A 26,790-nucleotide genomic window follows, 5' to 3' on the forward strand; every position below is an offset into this window, starting at 1 on the left:
ATGCTCAAGGTTTGTGAAAACAGTTCTTAAACTTGCAACTCTGGTCCACAATGCTAATGTTATTCTGCTTGTGTGCACCAATTCCACGAGTTGCCTTTTTCTCAGGTACTGTGTTGCCTCCAGTCAAGATGGGAAACAAGTTAAATATATTTTTTTTTTAATTAACAGTTACCCACCAAGGTAGGGTGATAAACCCAAGCATAACTGGAAATTTCATCAGACTTGAAAAAGCCTGCTATGTAAGTAAAACATTATTTTTTTTTTTCAGTGAACTAGCTGTATTCCACCAAGGCAGGGTGACCTAAAAAGAAAAATGAAATTTTTTTTTATGAAAACAGAAAAATGAAAATTTTTCTTTTTAAATTTGGCAATTTATACAGGAGCAGGAGTTACCAGCCCCTTGCTCCCGGCATTTTAATCATCTCTTACGACACCCATGACTTACAGAGGAAAAATTCTTTTCTACTTCCCCATGGAGTGTCTCAGTTATTAGCTCCAATTTGTCAGTCTTCCCATGCCATCTACTATAACAAGGTAGGGTCACACACAAAAAAGGCACATTCACTGTCATTTCCTTAATATTAAGTTAAAGTTTTTGGTACATACCATTTAGCATAAGAGATGTAAAATTAATTATTACAGCAATATCTGTCCCCAGCAAAGTTGTGCCATCCAAGAAAACCTGAAATAATGAAGACAATCATTATTAATGTATAAAACCTTTCATCAAATAATTGTTTGTTAATCTTTGGTATTTCACAAGATTTTTCATTATGGATTTTTAGGATGTTTTCATAATAACTTAAAATGACTAAACAGCAACCAATTATTTTATAATTTTCACTTCTTTTTGTCTTTAATAATATTAAAGCTACTTTTTTTCAAGGACCAAGACATGACTATCTCAAGGACACAGAAAAAGTTAGGAAGCATGGAAGTTGAGACCTACAAAAATACTTAGTCTCTTGAATCATAGCAAAATTGCTAAAGTTGCTTGTATACATACACAAATAAAATACAGTACAGGTCAGTCATCACAAATCTGGCATCACAGGGACCTGCAGAGTGCTGAATTAGTGACTGCCGGATTACAGAGTGGTTAGGTTAAAATACACTTAACCCAATGGTGATATTTATGCATCGGCAATTTCACCCAATTTACGCCCTATTTTTGACCCATTGTATTATTTCAGTCTACTAAACTCATAGCTATTTTGCTAGTATTCCTTCTGTAGTGCTGTTTAAATTCAGCAAGGTTTATACAAGCATTGCACTGAACCTTCGCTTCAGTGCAACTCTTGCAAGAACAGAACTTGCAAGGGTTTTTGCAAGATCTGTTCTTGTTCCTGGTTTGTTATACTACAAGTACATGTACATGGTATACAGGCCTAGCTGACAACAATGACATACTACTATATAGAAAGCCTCTTGTTAAGCTCAGCATGTCAGGCAAATTAGGTCAGTGTCCCAGGATGCGACCCACACCAGTCGACTAACACCCAGGTACCCATTTTACTGATGGGGAACATAGACAACAGGTGGAAACACGCCCAATGTTTCTACTCTGGCTGGTAATCGAACCCAGGCCCTCGCCGTGTGAAGCGAGAGCGTTAGCCACCAGAGCCGTTAAAACCCACTGACTACACGATAGTCTTAAAGGACCCCAATGGAAATAAGTCACTTTGACTTTTTTGGGGTATCCTTGGTTCTCTACACATGTGCAATTATGTATGATAATCTATGTAACTGTATTTGTGTATACCTGAATAAACTTACAGTGGAACCTCAAAAATCGAACTTAATCCATTCCAGGAGCTAGTTCTAATTTCGAAAAGTCTGAAATTCGAATCAATATTTCCCATAAGAAATAATGGAAATACAATTAATGTGTTCCAGAAACCCAAAAATATTCACACAAAAAATACATTTTATAGAGATTAATTACAGTTTTACATACACATAAAATAACATACATATAAAATAATACATACATATAATATAAAATATAAAATAACGTTTTTACTTACCTTTATTGAAGATTGGTGATGGCATCTGGAAGATAGGGAGGAGGAGAGACGGAGTTGGGGTTATTGTTTGGAAGGAGAATCCCCCTCCATGAGGACTTCTGGTATCAAAGCCCTCTCTGGGGTTGCTTCCCTTCTCTGTATTTTAATGCCACTAGGACCAGCTTGAGAGTCACTGGACCCCAGTCTCACAAAATAACGGTCTACAGTCCAATGTTTGTCTCACAAAATAACTCCACAGTCATCTGTTTCTGTCTCACAAAATAACTGTCCACAGTCGTCTGTTTATCTCACAAAATAACTCCACAGTCGTTTGTTTGTCTCACAAAATAACTGTCCACAGTCGTCTGTTTCTGTCTCACAAAATAATTCCACAGTCATCTGTTTCTGTCTCACAAAATAACTGTCCACAGTCGTCTGTTTCTGTCTCACAAAATAATCCACAGTCGTCTGTTTCTGTCTCACAAAATAACTCCACAGTCGTCTGTTTGTCTCACAAAATAACTGTCCACAGTCGTCTGTTTCTGTCTCAAAAAATAACTGTCTGTTTCTGTCTCACAAAATAACTGTCTGTTTCTGTCTCACAAAATAACTGTCCACAGCCCTCAGTACATCCTGGCAAGCTCAACAAGTCTCACACCAATCTCATACTTCTGTATTATTTCCTTCTTCATATCTATGGTGTTTCTCACTTTCTTTACCACAAGGGTACTGCTAGCAAGTTTCTTTGGGCCCATAGCAGCTTATTTCACAGCCCCACAAGCACTAAACACAATTAAATAATTGTAAAATGTGTGAATGAGAGCGCAGGTTAGTGTTCACTCAAACATAAACAAAGCTAGACTGCTCACGGCGCCTGCGCGGGGATGCCGACAGAGCGGGCCAGCAGACAGGTCCCGTACCCGGTGGTCCGAAATTTCAAACGCGTTCGATTTTTGGTACACAGTTTGTCCGAAAAAATGGTCTTACTTTCGAAACGTTTGATATTTGGTACGTTCGATTTTCAAGGTTCCACTGTACTTCTATTCTGTCGACTGAGTACAAGAAACCGCCCATTCACCTATTTCATCTACCAAAACAAGTGGTCAGAAATTGGCAATCTGGCCAATTTCACACAAATTTCAAAAAATGCCAATTTCAAAACAGGGTCCAGAATAAACAATGCAGACATTCCTGGCACTAAAATAATATTTTCTCTGTTCATTAGTCACATCTCCAGGCCTCTCTTATATTACTCTTGCTTTCCATTTTGAATTCTTATTCACACAAATGATAGAAGATTTACTGTTATGCAAACTACTGCATTATTGTAATAATTGTATAAATAATGTCAACCCATTCATGACTGTGTATTAGACTGGACAGTTGAACACATATTGGACGGTGACGTCATTTGCTGACTCTTGAACATCGGCAAAGAATCGAACATTTCCGCTACTTTGAGCTCAATTTCAAGGCACTTTTCGTCATAAAACCAATCAAAATCATATGTGTTTCTGTAATATATCTTCCATTCTATCAAATGAGACAAAAAAGTGAGAATACAAACATAAAAACCATACAAAAATATGCTGCTAAGGGGTGGCTAATGGCTGAGAAGTGAACTCTGTTATTTATTGTTCGATTTCTTTCATTTTTGGTGTACATTAAGAAGCATCTTTCCATCATACATTGCCCAAGTTTTAATAAGATAGTCCAACAAACAACAAATACAGTTAGATAGATTATTATACATAGCAGCATATGTGTAGAGAACCTAGGATAACCAAAAAAAGTCAGACAAAGTGAATTATTTCCACTGGGGTTCTTTTATGAGGTTCTTTTATGTTGTCTGTAAAATTCATTGCATTCCTATTGTTATTAATGCTGCTATGTTAAGATGTAAATGAATAACCTCAGAGATAATCAACAAAAACGAGAGTATATCATAGCCGTGCACTCCGCTACGTTTTCTCTTAATATGAGCCCTCAAGACAAGGGTAGGAGGATGGTACTTTTATCTCATATCCTCTATTATTACTATGATTATTATTACTATTATTCATTCTGGAGTATTTACCATGTTTTTATGTTATTTTTATTGTTTATTACGTCATATTAGATCAATTATGATAGGTAAATAAGCCGTAGAGTTGATATTAGCGTAATAATAAAGCATAGTGTGGTGGTATACAAGCCTCCAGATGCAACTTCCCAGCAATTCCAGGAGCAGCTTGTGAAAATTTACCACTGTATAGAAAATCTCCCAACTCCTACCCCAAAAATCTTACAACTAGGAGACTTTAACTTGAGACACCTAAAATGGAGGAGTATAGCAAACAATGTTTTTAGCAGAGATCATCCCAGGAGGCAGCTCAGATGAAAATTCACACACACACGAACTATTTAATCTCTGCACCAAATTCACCTTAAACCAGCAAATAGTAGAGCCTACAAGACTAGAAAATACGCTGGACCTCATCTTCACTAACAACAACGATCTGATATGTTATATAACTGTATCAAAGAAAATACACTCGGATCACAACATAATAGAGGTACAGACATGTATGCACAGGGCTTCTGACCAGCAAAATGTGAGCAGTCATGAAGGTCTCTTCACAAAATTCAATTTCAATAACAAAAACATGCAATGTGATCAAGTAAACCATGTCCTAAATGAAACAAGCTGGGAAGATATCTTAAACAACAAGGATCCAAACATTTGCCTTGAAAAAATGAATTCGGTGGTTCCTGAGATCTGCTCAAGACACATTCCATTAAGAAAAAGAAAGAGAAGATGTAAACTAGAAAGAGAGAGACGCTCCCTATACAGATGAAGGCGAAGAGTCACAGAGCTGCTTAGCGGGACGAATATATCGGAAATGCGAAGGGAGGCACTAGTCAATGAAATTGCAAATGTCGAACTCAGGCTGAAGGAATCTTATAGGAGACAAGAATCACAGGAAGAACTAAAAGCCATAAAAGAAATTTAAAAAACTCAAAATACTTCTTCTCTTATGTGAAATCTAAGAAAAAACAATATCCAGTATTGGGCCCCTGCTTAGGTGGGATGGGACAGACACAGATGACAGCCAAGAAATGAGTGAGATACTAAAGTCCCAATATGATGTAGCTCCACTCCACAAAGGTGGCAGTAAAGCAACTGTAAAGAACTACAGACCGATAGCACTAACAGCCCATATCATAAAAGTCTTTGAAAGGGTTCTGATCACCAACCACCTAGATACCCATCAATTACACAACCCAGGGCAACACGGGTTTAGAGCAGGTCACTCCTGCCTGTCCCAGCTACTGGACCACTATGACAAGGTCCTGGATGCTGTAGAGGATAAACAAAATACAGATGGTGTAATAGCACACAAAATGTGTGATAAAGGAATAACAGGAAAAGTTGGTAGATGGATCTATAACTTCCTGACAAACAGAACACAAAGAGTAATAGTAAACAGAGTAAAGTCTCAGGCAGCCATGGTAAAAAGCTCTGTTCCACAAGGCACAGTACTCGCTCCCATTCTATTCCTTATCCTCATTTCTGACATAGACAGAGATGTAAGTCATAGCTCCGTGTCTTCCTTTGTGGATGACACCCGGATTACCATGGCAATGACTTCCATCGAAGACACCGCGAGACTCCAAGCGAACATCAACCAAATCTTCGAATGGGCCACTCAAAACAATATGAAGTTCAACGAGGAGAAATTTCAAGTACTCAGATATGGGAAACTTGAGGAAATTGAAAATGTATCAGGGTATACGACAAATTCTAGCCATACAATAGAGCGGAAAAGTAATGTGAAGGTCCTGGGAGTGATAATGTTAGAGGACCTCGCCTTCAAAGACCACAACAATGGATAATGAGAACCTTGAAAACTAGGGACACCAAACCCGTGATGATTCTCTTCAAATTGCTTTTGCTCTCTACCCTGGAATACTGCTGTACACTAACGGTCCCCTTCAAGGCTGGCGACATTGTAGACCTGGAGGGTGTACAAAGAACTTTCACGGCACATATAAGCATGATAAGGCATCTAAATTACTGGGAACAGTTGAAGGTCCTTGATCTATATTCCCTGGAATGCAGGCAAGAGAGATACATGATAATATACACTTGGAAGGTCCTGGAGGGATTGGTATCAAACCTGGACACGAAAATCACTCCCTATGAAAGCAAAAGACTCAGCAGGAGATGCAACATTCCCCCAATGAAAAGCAGGGGCACAACGAGTACACTGAGAGAACACAATAAGTGTCTGGGGTCCAAGACTGTTCAACTGCCTCCCAGCCTACATAAGGGGGATTACCAATAGACCCCTGGCTGTCTTGAAGAAGGCACTGGACAGGCACCTAAAGTCAGTACCTGACAAACCGGGCTGTGGTTTGTGCATCAACTTGCGTGCGGCTAGTAGTAACAGCCTAGTTGATCAGACCCTGATCTACCGTGAGGCCTGGTCTCAGATTGAGCCGCGGGGGCGTTGATCCCCGAAACCTTCTCCAGGTAAACATCACAAGACTCAGGAGCTCATAACAACTGACAGTGGCTTCAAAGCTACCTTATCTTCTATTTACAATGTACAGTGTAGGTGCTTTACACAACAAGAAGCATTTCTTTTATTCGTTGGAACCATGGCTAGGACTAAAAGTGAGCAGGTTGTAACACTAAATGAAGAAAAAGAAATTGAAATGACTTATGCAGCAAGTAGTGCCACCAAACAGTACCAGCAAGTTGGTGTGGCAACCCTGGAAGTTTTAAATTATGCTACCTGAAATTAGTGCCAGATTACTGATGGAACCGGATAACTGACTGCCGGATCAGTGATGGCTGATCTGTACTATATTTCTCATGAAGGGTGGACTGACAAAAAATTATTACAATTTACAATACACACTGGGAAAGTTTATGCTCTCAAGTATTCTGAAGTATAACAAGAACTGAGGAAGAACAGATTTTTATTTTTTACCTGAAGGCCTGTATGATCAAAAGAAATGAACACTTTGTGCCAGTTGCCATCCAAAGTAGAGTTAGAAATAAAGGAAGCACTCATAGATTCAGAGCCATTAGCCTGATGTACTACAACTGAACTTTGGCTTAACCCAATCCAAACACTAGCATCAACTCCAGCTGCCCAAAATATCACACCACCAACCTGAAAAACATACAAAAAATATTAACTTTGAATCATGATTCATTGTGTAAAGGAGAATTTTATCAGAAACTTATAAACAAATTACAATGTTAAAGGAGATATGTGCTGTTACAAGAAATGTTACTTTGTGGAAACCATCTCATTTGTTCAGCAGAGGATGACTATATTTAAAAAATTCCACCATGATATATTATACATAAATATAATGAAAACTAACTTGACTTCGATACTCCAGGGAAACATCTGTAATTTTGTCCGGGGGATTTATAAACCTTGGAGAATAGCTGATAGAAGAGTTTACACCATTTAGTGTCAAATTTGCAAGACATTCATAACCATCATCCAGGTTAATACATTGTGATCCTTCTGGGCAGTCATATATAGCACAGTATTCTCGATCCTCGCAGGTTTTTCCTTTGAATCCAATGGTACAGGAGCATCTGAAATATTACAATAGTTAATAAATACATACATGTTGTGACCCTCTGTACCTCAGTTATTTCTAGATAGAAAATACATTTTTATTACTTCAATGACTGTTTCCCATCAAAGTATTCTGACCCTCCAAAAAAGCAGCATTCACCATTATTCATTCAACAGCTGTCTTGCCAAAGTGCACAGACATCACAATTCAAATGACCCTTCAACTGTAACATCCCTATTCCTCTATAGTGCAAGCATTGTATTTTCCACCTCCAGCACTCTAATCTGGCTAACTAGTTTCCTCATATCACTTCGTGAATGTTACCTTGCTCACACTCCCAGAGCACATCAGATCCTTAAAATAGTTTATCCCTCCACCCCCGATTTATACACCCTCTTGTTCATCCTATTCTACTCCATCCCTCCATCCCATAAGCAACTCCTTCTCTACCTCTGAATAATACCTTTCATAACCCAACACCATTTTAATTATATGCTCTGAATTCTTTGCACAATATTCACACCACACACATTGCCACTTCCTCCAGCCTTCTCTTTGCTGCAACATTTAAAACATACAAATATGACATTTTTAATCTTTCTCACCATCACTTCAGAAAGCATGATTTGAGATATTTTAAGCATTCCTAATAATATAGGTGATTGAAATCATAAGGGCAATGAGTGCCTGAATATCATTAATTGCATTTCCTGTTTATCCAGCCTAACAATTTGTGATGGTAATACAGGTGGGTAAGCAGGTGGGGATATAGTTTTGGAGTGGTTGGTGCAATTATTTAATAAATGTATGGAAGAGGGTAAGGTACCTAGGGATTGGCAGAGAGCATGCATAGTTCCTTTGTATAAAGGCAAAGGGGACAAAAGAGAGTGCAAAAATTATAGGGGGATAAGTCTGTTGAGTGTACCTGGTAAAGTGTATGGTAGAGTTATAATTGAAAGAATTAAGAGTAAGACGGAGAATAGGATAGCAGATGAACAAGGAGGCTTTAGGAAAGGTAGGGGGTGTGTGGACCAGGTGTTTACAGTGAAACATATAAGTGAACAGTATTTAGATAAGGCTAAAGAGGTCTTTGTGGCATTTATGGATTTGGAAAAGGCGTATGACAGGGTGGATAGGGGGGCAATGTGGCAGATGTTGCAAGTGTATGGTGTAGGAGGTAGGTTACTGAAAGCAGTGAAGAGTTTTTACGAGGATAGTGAGGCTCAAGTTAGAGTATGTAGGAAAGAGGGAAATTATTTCCCAGTAAAAGTAGGCCTTAGACAAGGATGTGTGATGTCACCGTGGTTGTTTAATATATTTATAGATGGGGTTGTAAGAGAAGTAAATGCGAGGGTCTTGGCAAGAGGCGTGGAGTTAAAAGATAAAGAATCACACACAAAGTGGGAGTTGTCACAGCTGCTCTTTGCTGATGACACTGTGCTCTTGGGAGATTCTGAAGAGAAGTTGCAGAGATTGGTGGATGAATTTGGTAGGGTGTGCAAAAGAAGAAAATTAAAGGTGAATACAGGAAAGAGTAAGGTTATGAGGATAACAAAAAGATTAGGTGATGAAAGATTGAATATCAGATTGGAGGGAGAGAGTATGGAGGAGGTGAACGTATTCAGATATTTGGGAGTGGACGTGTCAGCGGATGGGTCTATGAAAGATGAGGTGAATCATAGAATTGATGAGGGAAAAAGAGTGAGTGGTGCACTTAGGAGTCTGTGGAGACAAAGAACTTTGTCCTTGGAGGCAAAGAGGGGAATGTATGAGAGTATAGTTTTACCAACGCTCTTATATGGGTGTGAAGCGTGGGTGATGAATGTTGCAGCGAGGAGAAGGCTGGAGGCAGTGGAGATGTCGTGTCTGAGGGCAATGTGTGGTGTGAATATAATGCAGAGAATTCGTAGTTTGGAAGTTAGGAGGAGGTGCGGGATTACCAAAACTGTTGTCCAGAGGGCTGAGGAAGGGTTGTTGAGGTGGTTCGGACATGTAGAGAGAATGGAGCGAAACAGAATGACTTCAAGAGTGTATCAGTCTGTAGTGGAAGGAAGGCGGGGTAGGGGTCGGCCTAGGAAGGGTTGGAGGGAGGGGATAAAGGAGGTTTTGTGTGCGAGGGGCTTGGACTTCCAGCAGGCATGCGTGAGCGTGTTTGATAGGAGTGAATGGAGACAAATGGTTTTTAATACTTGACGTGCTGTTGGAGTGTGAGCAAAGTAACATTTATGAAGGGATTCAGGGAAACCGGCAGGCCGGACTTGAGTCCTGGAGATGGGAAGTACAGTGCCTGCACTCTGAAGGAGGGGTGTTAATGTTGCAGTTTAAAAACTGTAGTGTAAAGCACCCTTCTGGCAAGACAGTGATGGAGTGAATGATGGTGAAAGTTTTTCTTTTTCGGGCCACCCTGCCTTGGTGGGAATCGGCCAGTGTGATAATAAAAAAAAAAAAAAAAAAATACAGTATTATGTTCCTTAAGCATGAGATCTCCCAATATGGTTACCCTTAATTTCCTTGCATTCCTCTTTCACTAATGAGTAGTTTAAATTTACTTCACACTCTCTCTTACAGCCATTTTTACTACTTTAGGATTGGGTACAAAGGAATATTAGTTGAAACTGTGCAAGCAACTTAGTCAGGATACTGAGGAACACTTAATAAAGTAGAGTTAAGGAAACAAAGACACAGTAGAAACTACCTTTATGCAGGGATCAAACGTAATTTTTTTTTTTTTTTAACAAGTCGGCCATCTCCCACCGAGGCAGGGTGACCCAAAAAGAAAGAAGTACCCCAAAAAGAAAATACTTTCATCATTATTCAACACTTTCACCTCACTCACACATAATCACTGTTTTTGCAGAGGTGCCCAGAATACAACAGCTTAGAAGCATATACGTATAAAGATACACAACATATCCCTCCAAACTGCCAATATCCCGAACCCCTCCTTTAGAATGCAGGCATTGTACTTCCCATTTCCAGGACCCAAGTCCAGCTATATAAAAATAACTGGTTTCCCTGAATCCCTTCACTAAATATTACCCTGCTCACACTCCAACAGCTCGTCAGGTCCCAAATACCATTCGTCTCCATTCACTCCTATCGAACATGCTCATGCACGCTTGCTGGAAGTCCAAGTCCCTCGCCCACAAAACCTCCTTTACCCCTTCCTTCCAACCTTTTCAAGGACGACCCCTACCCCTACAGATTTATACGCTCTCCATGTCATTCTACTTTGATCCATTCTCTCTAAATGACCAAACCACATCTACAACCCCTCTTCAGCCATCTGACTAATACTTTTATTAACTACACGCCTTCTCCTAATTTCCACTCCGAATTTTCTGCATAATATTTACACCACACATTGCCCTTAGACAGGACATCTCCATTGCCTCCAACCTCCTCCTCGCTGAAGCATTTACAACCCAAGCTTCACACCCATGCAAGAGTGTTGGTACTACTATACTTTCATACATTCCCTTCTTTGCCTACATAGATAACGTTTTTTGACTCCACATATACCCCAACGCACCACTCGCCTTTTTTCCCTCATCAATTCTATGATTAACCTCATCCTTCATCAATCCATCCGCCGATACGTGAACTCTCAAATATCTGAAAACATTCACTTCTTCCATACTCCTCCTCCCCAATTTGATATCCAATTTTTCTTTATCTAATTCATTTGATACCCTCATCACCTTACTCTTTTTTATGTTCACTTTCAACTTTCTACCTTTACACACTCTCCCAAATTCGTCCACTAACCTTGCAATTTTTCTTTAGAATCTCCCATAAGCACAGTATCACCAACAAAAAGTAACTGTGTCAATTCTCATTTTGTATTTGATTCCCCATAATTTAATCCCACCCCTCTCCCGAACACCCTAGTATTTACTTCTTTTACAACCCCATCTATAAATATATTAAACAACCATGGTGACATTACACATCCCTGTCTAAGACCTACTTTTACCAGGAAGTATTCTCCCTCTCTTCTACACACCCTAACCTTAGCCTCACTATCCTCATAAAAACTCTTTACAGCATTTAGTAACCTACCACCTATTCCATATACCTGCAACATCTGCCACATTGCTCCCCTATGCCTTTTCTAAATCCATAAATGCAATAAAAACTTCCCTACCTTTATCTAAATACTGTTCACATATATGCTTCAATGTAAACACTTGATCTACACATCCCCTACCCACTCTAAAACCTCCTTGCAAAATGTAAATATATACCATACAATATTGCTAACTTTTTCATCGGTCAGTATGAAGTTACGAGACAGACCCAAAAGATGCATCTCTTTTCCCCCCCATCCCTTTTCTATAAGCAAATAAATAATTACTCTAATTTCAATGCGAGTACTGTGAACTTTATATATTTTTTAACATGCTGGCCGTCTCCCTCTGAGGCAGGGTGACCCAAAAAAGAAACACTTTCACCAACATTCACACTATCACTGTCTTGTCAGAGGCATACAGATACGAGAGTCCAGATGTCCCTTCAAACAGCAAATATCTCAAACCTCTCCTTCAGAGTGCAAGCACCGTACTTCCTACCTCCAGGGCTCAAGTCCGGCTAACCAGTCATACATATATGTACAATAAGGAAATACTGAAGTTTAGCTACTACTCAAATGCAGTAAGATTACTTACACAAAGTCATTCCATGTTACTCTGCAGGTGGCACTATTTTTACATGGATCAGGAGTACACGTGTCATCGCTGACTGTTCCTTCCAAAACATGGAAGACATTTACTCCCTGAATATTTTCACCAGGTAAGATTGCAGCAGTCACATTTTGCAGAGGGAAAGGCTGTACTAGTCTAGTTTCCGTCCCATTGCTCAGCTGGAAAATAATACGAGAGATCAATACCTGACTTCCAAGATTTTTGACTTGAAAGATTTTTTTAAAATACAAAAGTTGTTGTGAATTAGGTGCAATACAGCCACATAAGGTAATCATAATCAAAACAATATTGTTACCCTCTACACACAAAGAAAATTTATTTTAGTATTTCTAAATAATTTTCTATTGGCAGAAAGGTGGGCTAGTGCAAAGATGAGTAGTGGGGAGGTTGAAGAGGGTTGGAATAGTTTTAAAAATGCAGTATTAGAATGTGGGGCAGAAGTTTGTGGTTATAGGAGGGTGGGGGCAGGAGGAAAGAGGAGTGATTGGTGGAATGATGAAGTAAAGGGTGTGATAAAAGAGAAAAAGGTAGCTTATGAGAGGTTTTTACAAAGCAGAAGTGTTATAAGAAGAGCAGAGTATATGGAGAGTAAAAGAAAGGTGAAGAGAATGGTGAGAGAGTGCAAAAGGAGAGCAGATGAAAGAGTGGGAGAGGCACAAGAAATTTTAATGAAAATAAGAAAAAATTTTGGAGTGAGTTAAACAAGTTAAGAAAGCCTAGGGAAAGTATGGATTTGTCAGTTAAAAACAGAGTAGGGGAGTTAGTAGATGGGGAGAGGGAGGTATTAGGTAGATGGCGAGAATATTTTGAGGAACTTTTAAATGTTGAGGAAGAAAGTTAGGCGGTAATTTCATGCACTGGCCAGGGAGGTATACCATCTTTTAGGACTGAAGAAGAGCAGAATGTAAGTGTGGTGGAGGTACGTGAGGCATTACGTAGAATGAAAGGGGGTAAAGCAGCTGGAACTGATGGGCTCATGACAGAAATGTTAAAAGTAGGGGGGGATATAGTGTTGGAGTGGTTGGTACTTTTGTTTAATAAATGTATAAAAGAGGGGAAGGTACCTAGGGATTGTCGAAGAGCATGTATAGTCCCTTTATATAAAGGGAAAGGGGACAAAAGAGATTGTAAAAATTATAGAGGAATAAGTTTACTGAGTATACCAGGAAAAGTATACGGTAGGGTTATAATTGAAAGAATTAGAGGTAAGACAGAATGTAGAATTGCGGATGAGCAAGGAGGCTTCAGAGTGGGTAGGGGATGTGTAGATCAAGTGTTTACATTGAAGCATATATGTGAACAGTATTTAGATAAAGGTAGGGAAGTTTTTATTGCATTCATGGATTTAGAAAAGGCATATGATAGAGTGGATAGAGGAGCAATGTGGCAGATGTTGCAAGTACTATATGGAAAAGGTGCTAAGTTACTAAATGCTGTAAAGAGCTTTTATGAGGATAGTGAGGCTCAGGTTAGGGTGTGTAGAAGAGAGGGAGAATACTTCCCGGTAAAAGTAGGTCTTAGACAGGGATGTGTAATGTCACCATGGTTGTTTAATATATTTATAGATGGGGTTGTAAAAGAAGTAAATGCTAGGGTGTTCGGGAGAGGGGTGGGATTAAATTATGGGGAATCAAATTCAAAATGGGAATTGACACAGTTACTTTTTGCTGATGATACTGTGCTTATGGGAGATTCTAAAGAAAAATTGCAAAGGTTAGTGGATGAGTTTTGAGAATGTGTGTAAAGGTAGAAAGTTGAAAGTGAACATAGGAAAGAGTAAGGTGATGAGGGTATCAAATGATTTAGATAAAGAAAAATTGGATATCAAATTGGGGAGGAGGAGTATGGAAGAAGTGAATGTTTTCAGATACTTGGGAGTTGACGTGTCGGCGGATGGATTTATGAAGGATGAGGTTAATCATAGAATTGATGAGGGAAAAAAGGTGAGTGGTGCGTTGGGGTATATGTGGAGTCAAGAAACATTATCTATGGAGGCAAAGAAGGGAATGTATGAAAGTATAGTAGTACCAACACTCTTATATGGATGTAAAGCTTGGGTGGTAAATGCAGCAGCGAGGAGATGGTTGGAGGCAGTGGAGATGTCCTGTCTAAGGGCAATGTGTGGTGCAAATATTATGCAGAAAATTCGGAGTGTGGAAATTAGGAGAAGGTGTGGAGTTAATAAAAGCATTAGTCAGAGGGCAGAAGAGGGGTTGTTGAGGTGGTTTGGTCATTTAGAGAGAATGGACCAAAGTAGAATGACATGGAAAGCATATAAATCTATAGGGGAAGGAAAGAGGGGTAGGGGTCGTCCTCGAAAGGGTTGGAAAGAGGGGGTAAAGGAGGTTTTGTGGGCGAGGGGCTTGGACTTCCAGCAAGCGTGCATGAGCGTGTTAGATAGGAGTGAATGGAGACGAATGATACTCGGGACCTGACGATCTGTTGGAGTGTGAGCAGGGTAATATTTAGTGAAGGGATTCAGGGAAACCGGTTATTTTCATATAGTCGGACTTGAGTCCTGGAAATGGGAAGTACAATGCCTGCACTTTAAAGGAGGGGTTTGGGATATTGGCAGTTTGGAGGGATATGTTGTGTATCTTTATACGTATATGCTTCTAAACTGTTGTATTCTGAGCACCTCTGCAAAAGCAGTGATAATGTGTGAGTGTGGTGAAAGTGTTGAATGATGACAAAAGTATTTTCTTTTTGGGGATTTTCTTTCTTTTTTGGGTCACCCTGCCTCGGTGGAAGACGACCGACTTGTTGAAAAAAAAAAAAATAATTTTCTTCAATAATATTAATATCACAATACAATATTAACTTTTTTCAATGCTTAGTGAAACTACAAAGGTTCATTCAATGTGAAACAGAGTCAAACAGAGAAGCAGAAGTTACAAAGTTACTCAAGGAATGGCATGACGATTTTTTTTAAGCTACACTGGACGCCTCCCACTGAGGTCGGATGATACTTTTCTTAGATTCAATCTACATAACTTAAAAGGAATCCAGTGAGATTTTAACAAAAAAATATATAATACAGCCTCTCTACACTTAGCAACGTACTTGTTTACTGACAACTCAAACATACGATGAGCTCTCTGACAAGTATGCATGCCTAAATAATGTATATTAGAGCTGATTTCTTCTTTTCTGCTTATTACAATACAGTACAGTAAACTACTGTAAAACATTTAAATATATACCAGAAATGTAAAAAATGATGCAAAGGTGACATTAAAACAATATCAAAGATGGTTGACACAAATCCGTCGTTAAGTGATTAGGCTGTATAGAGCCTCTTTTCACTTAGCGGCGTACTAGTTTACCGAAGACTTGGACTTACGACAGGCTCTCTGACTAGTATGCATACCTAAGTAATGTATATTAGAGCTGATAGCCTCTATTCTGTTTATTATAACATACAGTACGCTACTGTATAAATATTTAAAAATATACTTAAAATGTTATAAATGGTGCAAAGGTGACATTAAAACAATATCAAAGATGGGTGACACAAACCCACTACCATTATAGTATGCTCCTCATTTAGAGACGAATCGTTTACCAATGTGGTGTTAGGAATGGAATTCCATCATTAAGTGAGGAGAGGCTGTATTAAAGCAAACTTTAGAAGAACAATATTGCATATCAAGAGTTTTCAAACCAAAAAGTGGTAAACACTCACCCTAATATCTTGCAACGTTCCTTTAAAGTGTGGCCGAGTTACAGTTGTAGTAAAATTGGTGACACCAAGCTGCCGCTTGGTCCTTCGTGAAGTAGTGTCAGTTATTTCTGAAGTGGTCTCGGGAATACCACCAAGGTATAGAACCTGAGCCCTAAGGTCACCACTATATGTCAAGGTTGTATTGAGCACTAACTTGTTGTCCACATTTACTTCTAGCTCGTTACCAATCCTCTTCACCTGTTTGGACAAAATACTTGTCATGCGTATGATACAATAAGTAATTTGTACTTAACAGTATTGCAAAAGCGATATATCATGTTTAAAACTCTGTTAAATTAAAATACTTACATGAAGAAGATGTGGATCACCATCAGTTAATGACAAGCCCTTAACTGTGAATGTTTCCTCAGGTCCATCCAGTAAAAGTCGAAGAACTAAGTTGCCATCTTTAAGTTCTGTAATTATGTGTGTCTCCTGAAATCCTAAAGAAAAAAGAATACATTATAAACCTAATAAATGGATAAAATAAATAGTAATGTCACAGTGCCATGGCTGGAACACTGGACAATTAACCCACACTTTAGAGATGTAACTAGAAAATAATAAAAATAATAATAATAATAACACTTTTATTTCAGCATGATACAATGATTCTACAAAGGTAAATGACATTTAGGTGTGCATGCAAGTACCTAAGTAGGTAAGTTTATTCAGGTATACACAAATAGTTACATAGTTATCATACACAGCAGCATATGTGTAGAGAACCTAGGATGACCCAAAGAAGTCAGACAGAGTGACTTTTTCCAGTGGGGTCCTCAGGCAGAAAGCCCATTAATTTTTTTTTTTTCAACAAGTCGGCCGTCTCCCACCGAGGCAGGGTGCCCATTAATATTTTACTTTATAGGTGTGTGTAAGTATAAATTTAGGAGTTACAATTAATACAAGGAGTTACAGATGATGTTTCAGTCAGTCCTGGACTGACAAAGAAAATAGGAAGAAAACCTCTTTCTTCACCTGTCTTCTGGTTTTCTAACCATTTTTGTTCTCAGTTATGAAATGATAAGTCCAGGATGAGCCAAAATGTCATCTAGATTCTTCTCCACGTGTGTTAATTGTGAACTGGTACAATAATTAAGACTCGGCTAAAATCTTGTTAAAAAAGACTCAACAAAAGAAAACCTTCATAAGTACAATGCTTCATGTACAAAAGGCTTTATCATATACTGTACCATGGAGGTACAACACTGTACTAATAAGGATCACCTTTGGCTATATATCACTTCACCCCTTGTCACTTATACTATACTACTTAAAAAAAAAAAAAAAAAAAAACTGAAATATTGTGAATCAATCTTCACTCTTTCATTCTCAAAACTTACAAGTTATAATTTATTATTATTATTATTATTAACACATCAGCTGTCTCCCACCAAGGTAGGGTGGCCTGAAAAAGAAAACTTTAATCATCATTCACTCCATCACTGTCTTGCCAGAGGTGTGCTTACACTACAATTATAAAACCGAAACATTAACACTTCTCCTTCAGAGTGCAGGCACTGTACTTCCTATCTCCGGGACTCAAGTCCGGCCTCCCAGTTTCCCTGAATCCCTTTATAAATGTTAATATGCTCACACTCTATCAGCAAGTCAAATCCTAAAAACCATTTGCCTCCATTCACTCCTATCTAACACACTCACGCATACTTGCTGGAAGTCCAAGTCCCTCACACACAAAACCTCCTGTACCCCCCCTCCAACCTCTCCTAGGCCTACCCCTACCCCACCTTTCCTTCCCTACAAATTTATACACTCTCGAAGTCAATCTATTTAATTCTGTCCTCTCTACATGTCTGAACCACCTCAACAACCCCTCCTCAACGCTCTGGAAAATAGGTTTGGTAATACCACACCTCCTAATTCCCAAACTACGAATTCTATGCATTATATTCACACAACACACTGTCCTCAGACATGACATCTCCACTGCCTCCAGCCTTTTTCTTGTTGCAACATTCACCACCCGTGCCTCACACCCATACAAGAGCGTTGGAATAACTATACTCTCATACATTCCCCTTTTTGCTTCCATGGACAAAGATCTTTGTCTCCATGGACTCCTAAGTAAATCACTCACCTTTTTCCCTCATCAATTCTATGATTCACCTCATCTTTCATCGACCCATCTGATAACATGTCTACTCCTAAATATCTGAAAACATTCACCTCCTTCATACTCTCTCCCTCCAATCTGATATCCAATCTTTCGTTACCTAATTTTTTTGTTGTCCTCATCACCTTACTCTTTCCTATATTTACTTTTAATTTTTTTCTTTTGCATACCCTACCAAACTCATCCACCAACCTCTGCAGCTTCTCTTCAGAAGCTCCCAAAAGCAGTGTCATCAGCACTGAGTAACTGTAACAACTCCCACTTTGTGTTAGATTCTTTATCTTTTAACCTCACACCTCTTGCCAACATCTGAGCATTCACTTCTTTTACAAACCAATCTATAAATATATTGAACAACCATAGTGACATCACACATCATTGTCTAAGGCCTACATTTACTGGGAAATAATCTCCCTCTCTCCTATGTACTCTAACCTGAGCCTCACAATCCTCGTAAAAACTCTTCACTACATTTACAATATCTGCCACATTCCCCCCCCTTCATTATCTAAATACTGTTCACCTATATGTTTCAGGGTAAACACTTGGTCTACACACCCCCTACCTTTCCTAAAGCCTCCTTGTTCATTTGCTATCCTACTCTCCATCTTACTGTTAATTCTTTCAATAATAACTACCATACACTTTACCAGGTATACTCAACAGACTTCTTTTCTTTTAATAAACCGGCCATATCCCACCGAAGCAGGGTGGCCCAAAAAGAAAAAACAGAAAGTTTCTTTTTAACATTAGTAATGTATACAGGAGAAGGGATTACTAGCCCCTTGCTCCCGGCATTTTAGTCGCCATGCATGACATGCATGGCTTACAGAGGAAGAATTCTGTTCCACTTCCTCATGGAGATTTGAGGAAATAAACAAGAACAAAAACTAGTAAGAAAATAGAAGAAAACCCAGAGGGGTGTGTATATATATGCTTGTACATGTATGTGTAGTGTGACCTAAGTGTAAGTAGAAGTAGCAAGACGTACCTGAAATCTTGCATGTATATGAGACAGAAAAAAAGACACCAGCAATCCTACCATCATGTAAGACAATTACAGGCTTTTGTTTTACACTCACTTAACAGGATGGTAGTATCTCCCTGGGCAGTTGCTGTCTACCAACCTACTACCTATAACTCAACAAACTTATTCCCCTATAATTTTTGCACTCTCTTTTGCACACTCTTCTTTCCATACATTTAGTAAATAAAAGCACCAACCACTCCAAAACTATATCCCCACCTGCTTTTAACATTTCTATCTTTATCCCATCAATCCCAGCTGCCTTACCCCTTTCATTCTACCCACTGCCTCATGAACTTTCCCCACATTCACAACTAGCTCTTCCTCACTCTTAAAAGATGCATTCCTCCTCACCCTATACATGAAATCACAGCTTCCCTATCTTCATCAACATTTAACCCTTAAACTGTCCAAACGTAGATCTACGTTCACTCGCGTGGCGCTCCAAATATTTTGAAAAATAAAAAGATTGTTTTTTTCTTTTAAAATGAAGAGCACATTTTTCTACATGTTATAGGATTAAAAAAAATTTTTAGGGTCAGTACTTACCGAGATATAAGACCGTGAAGTTGGCTCTGGATGCTCACCTGACCGCAACATAGACTCCTGCTGCTTGCAGAAGTGTTGCCGATATACATTTTTTTCTCGTTTTTATTTTAATTTATATATTATATAATTTATATATATTTATATAATTTATAATAGTTCTTGTAATTTCATAGCCAATCTTTGTTCTGACACTAATATTAGGTACTGAAATAGTGCTCAAATAGTCACAATCACAGTGATAGGTGAACATTTACACCTGCCTGGGTTATTTTTTATTGTCTAGAAATATATACAAAGTATATATTTATAGGTTCCAGCAGTGTTTTAGATACCCTGGCATATACTTTGAAGCATGTTGTTATGAAAGGCATCCCTATACTGTTGACAGTCCAGTGACATTTGATAAATGCCCACTGCTCCAGCTAACCCTTGCTGTATTTGTTATCACTGTTACACACAAACATGACTTGTCTCTGTCTGTTTATCTGTCTGTCTATCTGCCTGTTTATCTGTCTATTTGTCTGTCTGTCTATTTGTCTGTCTGCCTGTCTATCTACCTGTCTGCCTGTCTATCTATCTGTCTGCCGGTCTCTCTGTCTCTGCTTATCTGTCTTTCAGTCTACCTGGAGTATACGTATATCACTCCGTGAAGAATGGTGTTATGACATCTATTATCAGCTCAGTGACATTTGATAAATGGGTGCTGGGGGAACCCTGGCTTTATTTGTTTTCACTGATACACACAAACATGTCTGTCTGTCTGTCTGTCTGTCTATCTATCTGTCTGTCTATCTTTGCCTGAAATTTTTGGGTTATCCTAGGTAATTTACACTATGTATAATAACTTTACTTATGTGTACATGTGAGACAGAGATATAGATAGACAGATATAGATAGAGAGAGATATAGATAGAGAGAGATATAGATAGAGAGAGATATAGATAGACAGAGATATAGACAGATATAGACAGAGACAGCCAGAGACAGCCAAAGCAAGCCAGCCTACTGAATACATAAGAACATAAGAAAGAAGGAACACTGCAACAGGCCTACTGGTCCATGCAAGGCAGGTCCATGTCACCCTCCCTCTCCCTGGCTTAGATCAATGACCCACCTAGTCAGGTCACATCCATTGAAGGAAGGATCATAACATCAGATCTAGTAGCACTGCTAGTCAGGTCCAACTCACACTCACCCACACTCACTTATGTATTTATCTAACCTATTTTTACTTTCCTCTTAAAATGGGAGTGTAAATGTGACATGGCATCAGTGAATCCCTGGTGTTTGCCACGCTATTTGCTCTAGATGGCGCTCAGTTGAACTGGTGCTCCCATAAGGTACTACGTGCTCCCAGATTTTTTTAATAGTGCGCACACTGAATGCACAGACCCATTCTTTCATGTCTAGGCGACTCAAGCCTATTGTGCCAAATTTGAAGGAATGAAAAATAAAACGTAGATCTCTGTTTGGACAGTTTAAGAGTTAACAATTCCTCAAAATATTCCCTCCATTTTCCCAATACCTTTAACTCTCCATTTACTAACTCTTCTCTCCTATTTGTTCTCTAGGCTTCCTTAACTTATTAATCTCACTCCAAAACTTTTTCTCATTTTCAACAAAATTTGTTGATAACATCTCACCCACTCTCTCATTTCCTCTCTTTTTACACTGCTTCACCACTCTCTTAACCTCTCTTTTTCTCTCTATATACTCCTCCCTCCTTGCATCACTTATAAGTATAATTCACGGTGCAAATACATATTAAGTAGTATTACTCAACCTGGTATATGACTGTTATCAAGCGTTCCAAGATAGAAAATAAGGCCATTTGCTTCTCTGGTGCGCACCAACATGGACACATCAGCATGATGTCTATATGTGGCATGGTCTACTTCAGGGATCACCACAGTCACCAGGCTGTCAGCAGTGTCTTCATTCCCAAATGTGGCTGGAGTGAAGCCTGTGATGAGATAATTTTGTTACATTAAACTGAAATGAAAATTTTGCAAGAAAGACAAACTCAACAGGTATGATATAGAGAGTTTAATAAAGTGGAAATTTAGAAACTGCACACTTAATACACAGATAAATGAGAACTAGGATATAATGCTCAATGTAAATTTTTAATTTGGTGGGGGAAATATAAATTAAATGTTAACACCTATGTTGTTATTATAACTACTGTATATAAATTTTAAAACCAGTAAATTGTGTAAGCAGACGATTCTAAATTTTTTTTAACTTGTCAGATTTTGTGTGCAAATAATGCTTTTAATGTAAATTATAGTGTCTTGAGATCAGCAGTTTGTACTGAAAATAAAACATATATGGCTGTAAAACGTGAATGTTGTTAAAATGCTTCTCAAATATACAAATACTTAATTTTATACAAGAGAATTTTTCAGAAATGAAAGATGAGAAGTTCCCTTCAGGGAAGGTGCCTTGATGCTGCTGAAGAGCTCTTAATCAAGACAATTGAAACTATTCTCCCTTTAACTTGATCTGATTGCCTTCCATGCCCCAAGGCACTGTATGCCCACTATGGGTCAAACAGTAATAAATATATATATATATATATATATATATATATATATATATATATTTATTTATTTTCAACAAGTCAGCCGTCTCCCACCGAGGCAGGGTGACCCAAAAAAGAAAGAAAATCCCCAAAAAAGAAAATACTTTCATCATCATTCAACACTTTCACCACACTCACACATTATCACTGCTTTTGCAGAGGTGCTCAGAATACAACAGTTTAGAAGCATATACGTATAAAGATACACAACAGATCCCTCCAAACTGCCAATATCCCAAACCCCTCCTTTAAAGTGCAGGCATTGTACTTCCCATTTCCAGGACTCAAGTCCGACTATATGAAAATAACTGGTTTCCCTGAATCCCTTCACTAAATATTACCCTGCTCACACTCCAAAAGATCGTCAGGTCCCAAGTATCATTCGACTCCATTCACTCCTATCTAACACGCTCATGCACGCTTGCTGGAAGTCCAAGCCCCTCGCCCACAAAACCTCCTTTACCCCCTCTTTCCAACCCTTTCGAGGACGACCCCTACCCCTCCTTCCTTCCCCTACAGATTTATACGCTCTCCATGTCATTCTATTTTGATCCATTCTCTCTAAATGACCAAATCACCTCAACAAACCCTCTTCAGCCCTCTGACTAATACTTTTATTAACTCCAGTCCTTCTCCTAATTTCCACACTCCGAATTTTCTGCATAATATTTACACCACACATTGCACTCAGCCAGGACATCTCCACTGCTTCCAACCGCCTCCTCGCTGCAGCATTTACAACCCAAGCTTCACACCCATATAAGAGTGTTAGTACTACTATACTTTTATACATTCCCTTCTTTGCCTCCATAGATAACGTTTTTAGTCTCCACATATACCTCAATGCACCACTCGCCTTTTTTCCCTTATCAATTCTATGATTAACCTCATCCTTCATAAATCCATCCGCCAACACATCAATTCCCAAATATCTGAAAATATTCACTTCTTCCATACTCCTCCTCCCCAATTTGATATCCAATTTTTCTTTATCTAAATCATTTGATACCCTCATCACCTTACTCTTTTCTATGTTCATTTTCAACTTTCTACCTTTACACACTCTCCCAAACTCATCCACTAACCTTTGCAATTTTTCTTTAGAATCTCCCATAAGCACAGTATCATCAGCAAAAAGCAATTGTGTCAATTCCCATCTTGTATTTGATTCCCCATAATTTAATCCCACCCCTCTCCTGAATGCCCTAGCATTATACTTCTTTTACAACTTCATCTATAAATATATTAAACAACCATGGTGACATTACACATCCCTGTCTAAGACCTACTTTTACCGGGAAGTAGTCTTCCTCTCTTCTACACACCCTAACCTGAGCCTCACTATCCTCATAAAAACTCTTTACAGCATATATATATATATATATATATATATATATATATATATATATATATATATATATATATATATATATATATATATATATATATATATATATACATATATACATATATACATATATACATATATATATACATATATACATATATACATATATACATATACATATATACATATATATATACATATATACATATATACATATATATATATATATATATACATATATACATATATATATATACATATATACATATATGTATATATGTATATGTATATATATATATACATATATATATATTATATATATACATATATATATATATATATATATATATATACATATATATATATATATATATACATATATATATATATATATATACATATATATATATATATATATATATATATATATATATATATATATATATATATATATATATATATATATATATATATATATATATATATATATATATATATATGTATATGTTGTTAGGTAAGACACATATGCAACAGTTAGGTATCTTTATTTTGATGTTCATATATATATATATATATATATATATATATATATATATATATATATATATATATATATATATATATATATATATATATATATATATATATATACATATATATAGTGTAATCATGCAATAAATATAATTTCTTAGTAAAGCTGTTCTCAGAAATTATAATTTATTAATTTTAGTTTCTAAAATAACCTGAAATCTACAAATTAGTTTTAAAGACAGTAATAATTGCTCTAACTAAAACAATACAATTATCTTTCATTTTAGTGCACTGCTTTTTAATCAACTCCACTTTATAAGAAGCATTAAAAAGGCACCGAGAATCAACCTTCACACTCAATTTGCCAATACATACTTACAAAATCTTACAAATACTACATATAAAACTTTAACAACTTTTTGTAAATACACAAAACACACTATCTTTTTTTAAATATGTGTACCACCAATTATGCATAAGCAGGGATAATGTGCCTAATACACTTGAATTCAAACTAAGATACGTACTAGGATAAACTACATGACTTGAATTGATGAGTAAGACACAAGTACAACATTAGCTGCCTTTAATGATGAAATGTTTTGCCCTGGCCCAAGACCAGGCTCTGGGAGTAGAAAAGTTATTGAAACTCATCAAAGGTATATACAGGATTCACTGGTCATGTAGAAATGAATTACAATCCCACAGACAATAACCAGTCCCTCAGCTTTGTTGGTCAACTTGTCGGTATTATATGCCATTTATAATATAGTTTGTATTATTTGGTTCTAGTCAGCAAAGAGAAGTGAAGTCTCTTCGATCAACTAACTTTGCATAATACTGAAAAGTCTCTCCTGCTTATCATTCCTACAATTCTGTCACTGTTTTTTGATCATGTTTATGAAAATCTACATTCCAACATACAGGAACTGTTAAATTGGTTCAGACAGCCCTGATGTAAGCAGTGCTTTTTTTTCTTACAGGACTGTATAAAAAAAACTAGTATTTTTAAAGAGAAATATCTGAAAAATATAATGCTGAGGTGCTACCTGAATGTGAATTTCAAAGTCTGAATTATGGACACAAAAGTTTGGACATTTTTGCACATCTCATATATTACAAATACTGTAACAGAAGCATGCTTCAAAATTTTCTTTGCTCTAATATTTCATCATGAACTGTCTAAACTGCATTACAGAGACAGCTATTTAGAGAAATGGCAAAATTTTTTGAAGAATAGCTGGGAATAATTTTAGCTATATTTTTTAACACGCTGGCCGTCTCCCACTGAGGTAGGGTGATCCAAAAAAGAAACACTTTCACCATCATTCATGCTATCACTGTCTTGCCAGAGGCGAGCACATACGACAGTTTCTAAACTTTAAAAAGACTATAATAAATACAAAATACAAATTCTAAACATTCAGTAGCAGTATTAGCACTAAGTTAAGGCAGGATCAAGAAATTAAGAACATCATGTTTTCTAAACTATACAATATTAAGTTTTACAAATAAATTTCCATGAAATTTTCATGTACATAAAATATAGCATAACCAAAGGTATACAATGTGCAACAGAACAGCAACAGTCTAATAAATTACAGCATAATATATATGAATCAAAGCAGCTCAGGCAAGTCCAGAGAAAAAGACATACAAAGTGATGCTTCCCATGTCGCTCCTCCTATGAAAATTGAAGAAGGAATTGTAAGTAAAGAGATCAAGAATTTAAATACTGCATTATTCCCCTAAATACCAACACATTTAAAAGAAAAAAAAAGAAGACCCATAAATGGCAAGAAAACTTGCAGGAAATTACGATAAGCTCTTAACCCTTTGACCGTCGCAACCTTAAATCCTGAGGTGTCTAATGGTGTCGAAAAATTTTTGAAAAAAAAAAAAAAAAAATTCTTATGAAATGATAGAGAATCTTTTCCCTATGGTAATGACGCCAAAAGGATGAAAGTTGATGGAAAACTTAAGGAATTACGCTCTCATGAAGTTAGCGACCTCGACGATATTTACGAATTGGCGATTTCGCCCACTTTGAGCTCTATTTTCGGCTAATTCCATTGTTCCAGTTGACCAAACTCAGCTATTTCTTTAGAACTCCATTTGTTCTATCGACTGAGTACAAGAAACTGCCCATTTACCAATTTCAACTACCCAATAACGTGGTCAGAAATTTGCAATTTAGCCAATTTCACGCAAATTAAAAAATATGCCAATTTCACAACAGGGTCCAGAATGAACAACGCAGACATTCCTGGCTCTAAAATAACATTTTCTTTGTTCATCAGTTATGTCTCCAGGCCCCTTTGATATTTCTCTTGCTTTCTATTTTGAATTTTTATTCAAACAAAAAACAGAAGATTTACGGTTATGCACACTAGTGGAATATTGTAATAATTGTATAAATAATGTTAACCCATTCATGACTGCATATTAGAATGACTAGTTGGACATTTATTGGACAATGACATTATTTGTTTACTTTTGAACATCGGCAAAAATCAAACATTTCCCCTACTTTGAGCTCCATTTCAAGGTTCTTTTCATAGTAAAACCAATGAACATCACCTCTATTTCTATAAA

The 26,790-nt window shown here is 37.4% G+C and overlaps 1 protein-coding gene across 1 annotated transcript in view; it reads right to left on the reverse strand.

Annotated features, from left to right (window-relative positions):
- Positions 1 to 26,790, reverse strand: part of crb (cell polarity complex component crumbs) — a 184,404-nt gene that overhangs the window by 61,549 nt on the left and 96,065 nt on the right. Inside the window, exons 25-32 of the mRNA XM_053785119.2 lie at positions 25,853 to 25,879; positions 21,516 to 21,695; positions 16,332 to 16,465; positions 15,984 to 16,220; positions 12,263 to 12,456; positions 7,389 to 7,611; positions 6,986 to 7,171; positions 607 to 682 (exon numbers count right to left, since the gene is read on the reverse strand). Coding sequence (XP_053641094.2) covers positions 607 to 682; positions 6,986 to 7,171; positions 7,389 to 7,611; positions 12,263 to 12,456; positions 15,984 to 16,220; positions 16,332 to 16,465; positions 21,516 to 21,695; positions 25,853 to 25,879 — 1,257 coding nt within the window. The remainder of the gene's footprint in view (positions 1 to 606; positions 683 to 6,985; positions 7,172 to 7,388; positions 7,612 to 12,262; positions 12,457 to 15,983; positions 16,221 to 16,331; positions 16,466 to 21,515; positions 21,696 to 25,852; positions 25,880 to 26,790) is intronic.

Source organism: Cherax quadricarinatus, chromosome 45 (genome assembly GCF_038502225.1).
Source record: "Cherax quadricarinatus isolate ZL_2023a chromosome 45, ASM3850222v1, whole genome shotgun sequence".
Taxonomy (NCBI): domain Eukaryota; kingdom Metazoa; phylum Arthropoda; class Malacostraca; order Decapoda; family Parastacidae; genus Cherax; species Cherax quadricarinatus.